The 10,419-nt window shown below is 31.7% G+C and overlaps 1 protein-coding gene across 1 annotated transcript; it reads right to left on the bottom strand.

Moving 5' to 3' along the window:
* Positions 1-6,050: 6,050 nt before the first annotated feature.
* Positions 6,051-9,373, bottom strand: LOC148283580 (trypsin beta-like). Its single transcript, XM_088243614.1, has 2 exons — positions 9,330-9,373; positions 6,051-7,026 (listed from the first exon to the last, which is right to left on the bottom strand). Exons 1-2 carry the CDS (start codon positions 9,371-9,373, stop codon positions 6,288-6,290), a joined length of 783 nt encoding a protein of 260 aa, XP_088099740.1. The 3' UTR covers positions 6,051-6,287.
* Positions 9,374-10,419: the final 1,046 nt, after the last annotated feature.

Genomic DNA, 10,419 nt, shown 5'->3' on the forward strand with positions numbered 1-10,419 from the left:
CTTTTAAAGTTCATTCGTTAGCGCCAAAGGAAACCATTGAAAGAATGGTGAAATGTTGAGGTAAATCTACAAAATTTTCTCAATCAAATTGTTACTTTCCATCAACCATTACATAGGTTTCTTAGAAGAAATGAATATCAAAACAGTACTTTGGGATTGAAGAAAATGTTTAATATTTGTTAAAAAATATTATATGTAAGTGTTTTTTGGTTATATTTTAAAGCTAAATAAAGCGTTAGACTGAACATCATACTTTCATTAATTGCGATTATTTTTCGTGGACCATAACGAGCCGTTGAACGTAATGAGGACGAAATTTCTCACTTTTACATAAGTAAAAATATATATGTAAATCTAGAATTTTATTTTATTTTTCCATTTTTTTGATTTCATGTTTCCCTGTGCGTAGGTTCTGGTGCATATGCTGCATATTTACGTTTATATGTGGAGCTACCCAGACGTACTTTATAAGGCAGTGACATAGGCATTTGCTCTCTCATTGCTTTCTTGCTCCTGCTTTGCTTGCCTAGCTTCAAAACAAGAGTCATGTTGGTCGAATTCCTGTAGTACCACAGCTCTCTTTACTTTAAATATAATTTTTAAATAATAGATTTGTCCAGAATGCTGATTATATTTCACAAACAGAACTTTATTCCTCGTTCGTTCAGACACGAGAATAATGTATTATTTTATAACTCCTGAATCCATTAGTTTTATGATTCAGAATCTAAGCGCGCGTAGCGCGCATACACCCATTTTTTTTTTCTTTTAAGAGATTCTAAGATCTGTGTTACAGAAAACTAGTTGTTTTCCTGAGATGATGAATTCCAACTGTTTCTCCATATCTTGATGTATTTCCCAGGTAAACGTTGTCCATGTGGGATTTCATTGGCTGCAGCGTACACAAGTATATCACTGATTATCCTGCCCACATAATCCTTCGAGTATCTTTGTCTGAATCTGCTCCATTGCACGATTTTCTCTATTTCACGGGTTTCTCTAAATTTAGTATAACGGATTCGGTCTCGCAGTCACTTCAGCTGTTCTAAGTAGCCCTTTGGTATAAACAGTGTAAGCTTTCGCTTCCACAGCAAACATTATAATGAATCTCACACATGTCTTGTATATTCTGACCTTGCTATCGCAGATCCTAATTCTCCTACATTCCTTCAACGCTCCGGCAAGGTTGATGCTTTTTTGACCTGTTCTCGGACATTAGTGTACACATCGTTATGACTCGAGATTTCCAGATATCTAAAACTTAAGACTTGTTCCACTGGCTTGCTGTCAATCGTCAGCTTACACTTTATAGGCTGTCTGGATATTGTAAGACTTTTTGTTTTGCTGACTGATATTGGCATATTTAACCTTTGTGATACTTGGTGGAATTTATACAGTGTTCTTTGTAGGTCATTCTCAGATTCAGTTGTTATAGCTGCGTCATTTATGTAGCATATCATATTAACTGTTTTATTGTCCATTTTGTACGCTAGTCCCAAGCCAGTCACCTCTTTCTTAATATTATTTATTATACGATAAAACAGAAAAGAGCTCTAACTGTTTCCCTATCAAATACTATTACTTGCTGGAATGTCCTTGGATGATTCATTATCAACTTTAATTTATGATTTGCAGTTGGTATAGAAATCTTAAATAGTCTTTATTATTGTATTGGATATACCTATCTAGTATTGGCGATCCGTGATTTATTTTTTATGAAATCTTCAAAAAATGACCATTAATTTGTACCTTCATGTAAGTTAACAATTAATAGAAGTAATATAATTATAAATGACTTTTTTTATGATTCTGTTAAAATCAACTGAAACAACAATTATTATTTACCACGTGATTTACCACATATTAGATTAGACTATTTTAATAAAATACTTGTTCAAAAGTTTATTAACAAATACCGCAATGACATTCAGCAGTAACTGTCAACACTGAGCACTGGCCGATTAAATTAAATAATACCAAAAATAGCCACTGCGAACCCCACACGTCCTATGTGATACATAATATATGTCAACGGTATCCTATCAAAGAAAAATAGTTCTTCGGAAATAATGTTCAAAAAACTAGTTTCCAAATAGAGAATCTTTAAATAATATTTGTAATCTGCAAGCTTGTTTTAGTATTAAAAAAGCTGACTTTGGTCAAAGGCGTAAAATAAATTAACATATTGCAACATAGATAAAGAACATTCAAGAAAAGGTAATATAGAAGTCTAGGCATCTACAGGGCTTATGACCTGTCAATGGCTGGTTTAAGTGGCCACCATCTATATTCTTTCGATTCTTTCATCTGTTGATGTTTGTGAAGTTAAAAAGCTGAAACCTACATACTTGGCATACTAATTCTTCATCTCTGTTGTAATATGTTAATATAAACAGCTCCCCAGGGAGTTGAATTCAGTCCTTGTCTACAAAAATTTGGACAAACTCAAAATATTGTTGTAAAATATATTGATTAATTTGGTGTTTATTTTGTAGAACTCCATATTTAAACTTATAACGTATGAAATCAAATACGGATTTAAGTCTACTAAACACTTTATTTTATTTTTACAAACATAAAAACAAAAATTTCGTGACAATTGTTTCGCCTTGTTAGGGTATAACGTAAAATATAGTGTAAATGTTTGTATAATACAAATGAATAAGCTGAGGTAATTGGCTAGTTTCAGCCTTCACTAAGAACGGGCTGCCCGCTGGGCGCACTTCATAGAAATTTTTTGTAGGAAGATATATGAACGGCGGTGGTAATTTATAATAAATAACAATTATTTTATTCATTTTCCCATAAACATATTGACAAATAAACATTATTGTCGAAAGTCAAAAATAATGGTAAGCTGTGCATAATCGCTTATTTTGACGATTCGCCCCTGCTATCTTGTAGTATTCTTGTGTTGTCTTTTAGCAAGGGTAATTTCAAAACTGAAGAATGAACCGTGTAACATACGGTGTAGAACTTTTGAAAATCAGGAAAATTATCAAAGGTTAGACAAGTGGAGAATGCTGCGTCACTCGTCAATCGTTCAGCTGACCTCTTGTACGAGTATATTTGCATATCTAAGTGGAGCTTCACTGGCGCTCTCTTTTAGAACACTTCAATTATTATCGGAAAAAACATAACCAAATATCTTTATACGTAGTTCTTACTTGTAATACGCTTCACAGTTTATTTCAAACTTTCGTGTGACGTATTATTTGTCTTCAGGAAAAAAATACAGAAACGGTTACAAAGAAATCACATACTAGTATAGGGCCTTACTCATACCTTTGGCGTCAAGTTACACATAAGTATAATAGTATAATTCGAATGGAAATACCACCCCTATTAATAGTGATAGAATAAGGATGGAATTTTCATCCGAATTGTACCACTTTGCTTAGGCGTTACTCTACGCTGAGTTTATAAGTAATGCCCATAACATAATTCAGATTATTAAAATTACATAACATATCTCTCGAGTAGACGGTAAATTTTGAATGATCTAATAGGGAAAAATTACGATATTTTTACACTTATATACAATTAGGGGTCCACAAAATATTGTCAAGAAAAAAAAAAATTTTTTACTACGTATTAGTAGAATAGAAATTATTTTCAAAACAGTCCATTGCATTAGCCGCACCCCTAATACCTCACGATTAGGTTAAATTTCGAGTTTTGTTTATAACCGTTTAAATTTAAATAGAATATCTTCACGAATCTTGATGTCAGAATTATCAAGGCCAAACATGCCGCGCTTTATTCGAAGTATGAAATTTACATAAATGTTACATGAATGTTGCATAATTTTTTGTATTTTGAATTCATTAGATTTACGCATCCGGCAGTGGGTACGAATTAAAGAAAAATGATATGAACTACCCCTCATAGGCTTGTTAAAAAGAGCGGCTAAAGATAGAGTTGCACGCTAAGGAGATACATGTGTTGATTGATTTACTACAAACAACAGACCAGAGTTAACAAACGACTCGTGTAATGGTGCTATAATAATACATTGCACACCCTCGGCAAGACTTGACTTTTTTAAAAATGTATCTAATTAAGTATATTTATATAATATGTACATTTGATGGAATTCAAACTGTTTTTTTCCTATTTAAAATAGAATTCCCTGTACACAAAGTTTCATAAAAAAAAAACATTTTAAACATACACAGAGTATGGAAGATGTGTGATATTCTTACATGATATTTATCTATCAAGTTATTAAATTAACAATAAAACACACTTTAAAGAATACTAAAACTATCCATATTTTTTTTGTGCATTAAATGTGTATTGGGTACAATTTTCGTAGTGTTTTATATTTAACGAGCGAACCCAACAGACGTTGTCCTGCTCAAACGTTGGCTTGCCTGCTATTAGCTTAGAAAAATACTTTTCATTGATAAGTAGGTAGCTAGGTTATTGCTTATGATTGAATACAAAATTAAAAATTATTAATATTTCAATATTGAATTTAAGTAGGTACCTAGGACACCCATGTACTTGTTTATGGTTAAATTCCAAAACATAAAATAGTTCATCTTCAGATATAGATTTTTTTTGCAAATGTCAAACTCGGTTCTTCTCACTACCAGGGATGCACTTTATTCACGAATGCGATTTTCAAAAATGTGTTGAATGTCAGTTAGTATTATTTTAGTATTACCAAAAATCGAGTAAAAATAAATCAATGGGAAGAAATTATAAGGAATGCAAGGAAAGAATCCGATTGGGAACCATAAAAAGTGAACGTTGTTTGTAAACATTTAAAATCATTTTTTTTAATACAAAAAAACAACAGCCTTCCATTTCTTTGTATATGTATTCTCGTCGAATGCAATACTGGTGGGTCAATGAAAAAAAGATTTATGCTTCTAACTTTTTTTTACAGATTCGTTTGAATATTTTAATATTTACGAACACGCGCAGCGCAAAGATCTACATTTCGCTGAAAACTGCACGTAAATCGGTTAAGCCGTTCAGGAGGAATTCAGTGGCATCACTTCACAAGTTCATGCTTCTACCAGCTGAGACAAATTAAATGCATCCGCAAAAATTTGCCGGTTGATGCCGCCCGTCAATTAATAAATGCGTTCGTAGTGTCTAGAGTCGATTATTGTAATGGTATCTATGCAGGTCGACCAATGAACAAAATGACTCGTCTACAATCTGTATTGAATGCCGCAGCGAGACTTATTTTCGGAATCTCTAAGTTCAGTCATATCACTCCACTACTTCGGGAACTACACTGGCTACGTTTTCCACAGAGGGTCGAATACAAACTCTGTTGGCTTATGTATAAGTCACTGCACAACTCGGCTCCGGAATATCTAAGGGAACTATGCATTCCAGATGAACTAGCTGACAGGCGTCTCACGCTTAGATCAGCTACGTCTACGGCGAGAGGAAAAATTATTATACCTCTACGCAAACAGCGCACTAAATTTGGTGAACGCGCATTTGCGGTCGCAGGCCCTATGGCATGGAATGCTCTCCCAGCAGAGGTGCGAGGCTGTGAAAGTGAAGTGATGTTTCGGAAAAAACTTAAAACCCACTTGTTCTTTAAATCATTTGAATAAATCCGTAGCACGTGACAACAAAATAAATTATTTTAATTAAATTACAAATTTAAAAGCTTCAATTAAATTAACTTAACAATAGAATCACCATGTAAAGCGCCCTTGAGGTATTTTATTACGATAATGGCGCTATATAAGTTATCCATAATAATAATAATAATCACATATACAGAAGAATTATATATATAAAGAAATCAAGTAAAGACTAAAATAATATTATCAGTTTTACACATTAAGATTTGTAGCACTCTTAAAAGAGAGGAGTTTTATATTTCATGGGTAGAAATAATTTTTTAAATATTTTTAGTATAATTAATGTTACATTTGAAAAAAATACACACTATTTACATATTTTCGAATAAAACTAAATAAAAACAAAATGTTATTTATTTTCAATAAAAATTAAAATGGGAAAAACAATTTAAAGGTTCGCAACGTTTACTATCGAACATGCATTTTGCGAGGTTTACAGGGGAGCAAAAACAAACTTTGATATTTTTTTAAGAAGCTATCAGATACCATTAGAATTGCCAAATATGTGTCTTTTGAAGAACAATACAACACAACATAATTCAACAGTATCTAAAAGTTTCTTAAACAAACATCAGTCTTTATGTTTGCTCTTCTGTAAACCTCCCAAAATGGAGATTCCATAGTATACGCAGGGACCGTCGAATTTTTTGTTTTACTATGTTTATATATTTATAAATCAAAAATTAGACCCATAATATAAAGAAATGGAGGTAATACACACAGGTAATGAATGGTGCTAGGAACTTTTCGTTCTGAGTGATTGTTTTCTATCCAATCCAAGAAGGAAGGCACATTTGTATACAAACCAACACCAGAACACCGTTTTCCTTTGGCTACTATGCCCGCAACATAACCTTTGCAGATAAGCGGACCACCAGAATCCCCTTGACAAGTGTCTTTATTGTGCGCGTATGCGCACAAATATGCAAAACTTAAAAATGAATATTCACGAAAACATCTCGAAGCACTGAGAATTTTAAGAGAAACTTTTCTTAGCTCTTTACTGCCTTGTCCTTTGAAATTAGTGGCACCCCACCCTACAGCGGTACAAATTTCTCCCGTATTTGGTAATTTAGACAACGGTTGTATTGTTTTTACCTCAAGCGATTCATTAAACTTTTCTTGTAATACGAGTGTACCCAAATCATAATACGTAATAGATCGATGCACGTGAAAACGTTTAATCTTCCGAACCAGTCCCTCATCCTTGAGATCAACTATTCCAGCCTTCACCTGGGTTTTGGATAAATCAAACATACTGCTTTTGATGCAATGACCTGCAGTCAAAACAACGCTGAAAGTAATTAGAGAGCCACCGCAGAAATGTTTTCCCAAGTCAGTTTGAATTGATACCAAATAAGGAAACTCGGCGTATTCGGCTAATGTTCCTCCAATAATTTTATTTTCATGTGCAAAAGAACCAACTTTCACGTAAGTAAAAATTATAATTTGAATGGCAATCAATGCGTTCATTTCACTATTCATTTTCAATACATTTTTCTTAATTTTGTTTTCAATTTAAATACTTAAGCTGAATTTTGACAGTTACGTTAAAAAAAACTCTTTTGTTATTTAAAGAATATTTTTTAAAATCAAAGACTGTTACAAAAAACGAAAAAAAATTATAGTGCATAAGAATTTAGAATAGTCCAGAAACCGCATATGAGCATTAAACAGAAGGCGACTAAACTACTTATAAATGAGAATTTTAAGTTTGGACCCATTAGTTTCTTTGTAGACATCGCTCAGTACGCAACTCCTGATTTGAATTTAACTATGCCGTGTTGTGTCCTTTTAAAGTGTAGGAATACTGCTAGGATCTTAAAAATGTGATGGGATCACATTTCATATGTAATTAGTAAATGAATGTGTAAATAGCAAATACTCGTACATTACTTAAAAATTGATTAATTTTTCCATCTGTCAGATTGTTGAAGAAATCAAAATGGATATTTCGTAAGTGTTGCTAGGGTAGTAAATTTTTTTACCATACTTTGCTCATCTAATGAGGGAACTAATAAAAATTGGACCTCGGATTAAACAACTCTGAGGTGGACATTTGACCGACACTATCTTTAAATTATCAAGTATTACTTAACATGATATAAAAATATCCATTTTATATAAAATAAAACCTATTTTATATTTTAAGTTCAAAGTTCATTAACTCAAAAACTATTATTAAATTACCCTTTTCTTATCTACTCTGTTGTGGCAAAAAAATTTTCCACGTGCACAATGAATTTCAAAGAAATTAACGGATTGCTTTTTTTACCTTACATTTGTGTTATGATTATATTTTTTTCCATCGTGCAACTTTACGCGGCGACATCACGAATGCGCGCGGCGAAAGTGACTATTCCTAATTTTATGGTATAAAGCTTATGTAAAATCTAAAATATATCATTTGAAACCATAACGGGAAACAGGAAACCAAAATGACATAAACAGACTACAAAGACTGTAAAATAAAAAAATTAAGTTAGTTTACGACACTCCTTATCTAACGCCAGCTAAAGAACTTTAAAAAAAAACTTTATAATTCCATTACTGCATCAAAGCTTTTAAACTGGAATCTTTAAAATTTATTTATAAATAAGACCAATGTCATTGTAGACAAAAAATTACAACTTGAAAATATTAACAGTAATAAACATGGATACAACACAAGAAAATCAGGACAATATCACATACAGAATTATAAATTATAATTAAGTATATGCATACAACATTCAAAAACAAGACAAAAACAATCGATACTAATAAATCAGGAACTGAAATTATATCATAATCTCCCAAACAAAACTAAACAAAAGATTTACCTTTCAAAAGATTGTTTTCATCATCAAAATGAATCAGAAATAAAAAAATATTTTTGGTCACATGAATGAATGTAATGATCCGTTTTATAAAGGGCTTATGAATTATAATAATGTAAATATAAAACAGCTTTGTTTTGATACAGTAATAGATTTTTTTTTAACGACCGGTTTCAAATCTACACAAAATTCTTTATCAAAGTTTACTTAACTAATAAATTCTATCCTATTTTATGATTACCTTATATTACGTAGAAACATATGGAGCCAATAAGTCAAGTTTTTTTGTCACGTTGTTCTTTAAAATATGAGAATTGTGAAGAGAGAAGATACGATCTTTAAAACGAGACAGGAGTGGACTTAGGGAAATATTGTTTATTTTATTATTTTTTATAGTTTTCTTGGTGTCAACTGTTTTTTTTCATTTTCAAGATATCAGTGTTGTGTAATTTAAATATTTTATTTTCAATATGAAGAGCTTTTATTCAAATTTATCAGAAAGCTTGCGAATTCAGAAAAAAAAGTTTTTTAGGCACCTAAATTGTTCTTTTACACTAATATTAAAATTTATTTTAGTTTATCCAATGTAGATTAAATTGCAATCATTACAATTTAACTGATGCATGCCAGATTTAAACTTTTTAGGGACTTTATCTGTGTGGTTTTTCGTTTAGTATACCTTGATAAAGTAGCTTGTGTAGCTTTGAAACCGGTTGGAAGAAAAAAAAGGGGTTAAAAACATAATCAATTCACCTTAATGATTACAAAACTGTTAAAAAGTCTTGAATTTTTTTTCGGAAGCCTTGTAACAGGGCCACGGATAGTAGCGAGAAGCTCCATCCGGTAATCATAAAGAGGAGAAATGGCAAAAGACCACAGGATGTGTTCAGAAGACTGATTAGAATATCCGCAGCAGCAAGAAGGAGAATCAACCATATAAAAAACAAATAATTTGTCAACAATATTTTGAGTGTGTCCAAATTTTTGTAGCAAAGGACTGGATTCAACTCCCTGGGGAGCTGTTAATGTTAACATATTAAATGTTACACAGTGTGTTAAGTGGCCATTTAAACCAACCAATGACAGGTCATAAGCCCATTAGATGCTTCGACTTATATATTACCTTCTGTAAAATGTTCCTAATCTCTGTTGTAATATGTTGAATTAATTTGTGATTAAATTTGATTAATACTTTGACATTAAAAAATATCTATGAAGCCATTTTGACAAATTTTCAACTGTCATAATATCCATATGTCCATAGGGTGATTGAGAAAGGGCGTGGTATAGAACTCTTTATAAAGAAAAAAAAAAGTGTCTTTCAAACTCTTATTAACAAGATTTTTGACTTGTCACTCTATGTAACTGTGCCATCGATTAGATGGAAAGTTTATTTTTAATCAAGTATATTGATTTATACAACTTTTTGGAAAGGATAACGTATAGGTGGGTTTATACTCAGTAAATTAAACAACCCGTGTCGGACGTTTTTCTCTGAAATACCTGGCAAGGTTGAACGAAGCAAGTTTTCATTATTCCTTTACCTTGATATTCTGTCTAAACCAAATCTGAAAATCCTAGAAGAGATACTGTTTTTCTATATAGAAACACTAAAAATCAATTGAACATAGTTATGCAGAAAACAGCTAGCCATAGAAAAGTGAAACCGAGTTAATAGCCCTCTTTTGAAAAGAGGGAATAATCAAATCTACACTACTGTTGAAATATTTTTTTACTTTGACAAATGATAAATAGTGCATGCATTCGTTTTTTGACCATACAAAAAATTATTTTATTTTGTTCTAGTTTATGACAAGATTTAATGATTTCTAAAATCCGGCGGACCACACATCCTAAAATGTGCATTTTGCAGAAAACAGCCAGCCCTAGTAAAACTCTAACGTGTTTTGTGGCATTATGTACTGATCATATTATTTTATGTTTATATACGAGTAGTTAATTGAAGAGAATCATTTATAAAC

This window comes from Micrasema longulum, unplaced genomic scaffold (assembly GCF_059751315.1).
Source record: "Micrasema longulum isolate JH-2025_06_02 unplaced genomic scaffold, ASM5975131v1 h1tg000220l, whole genome shotgun sequence".
NCBI lineage: Eukaryota > Metazoa > Arthropoda > Insecta > Trichoptera > Brachycentridae > Micrasema > Micrasema longulum.

What these genes read in the sequence shown, in the direction of transcription:
- LOC148283580 (XM_088243614.1), bottom strand. Translation starts at nt 9,373, where the DNA reads ATGGTTGATTCTCCTTCTTGCTGCTGCGGATATTCTAATCAGTC. An exon ending in TGCGGATATTCTAATCAGTC is followed by an intron (nt 7,027 to 9,329) that starts TTCTGAACACAT and finishes TTCTTTTGCACA; the next exon opens with TGAAAATAAAATTATTGGAG.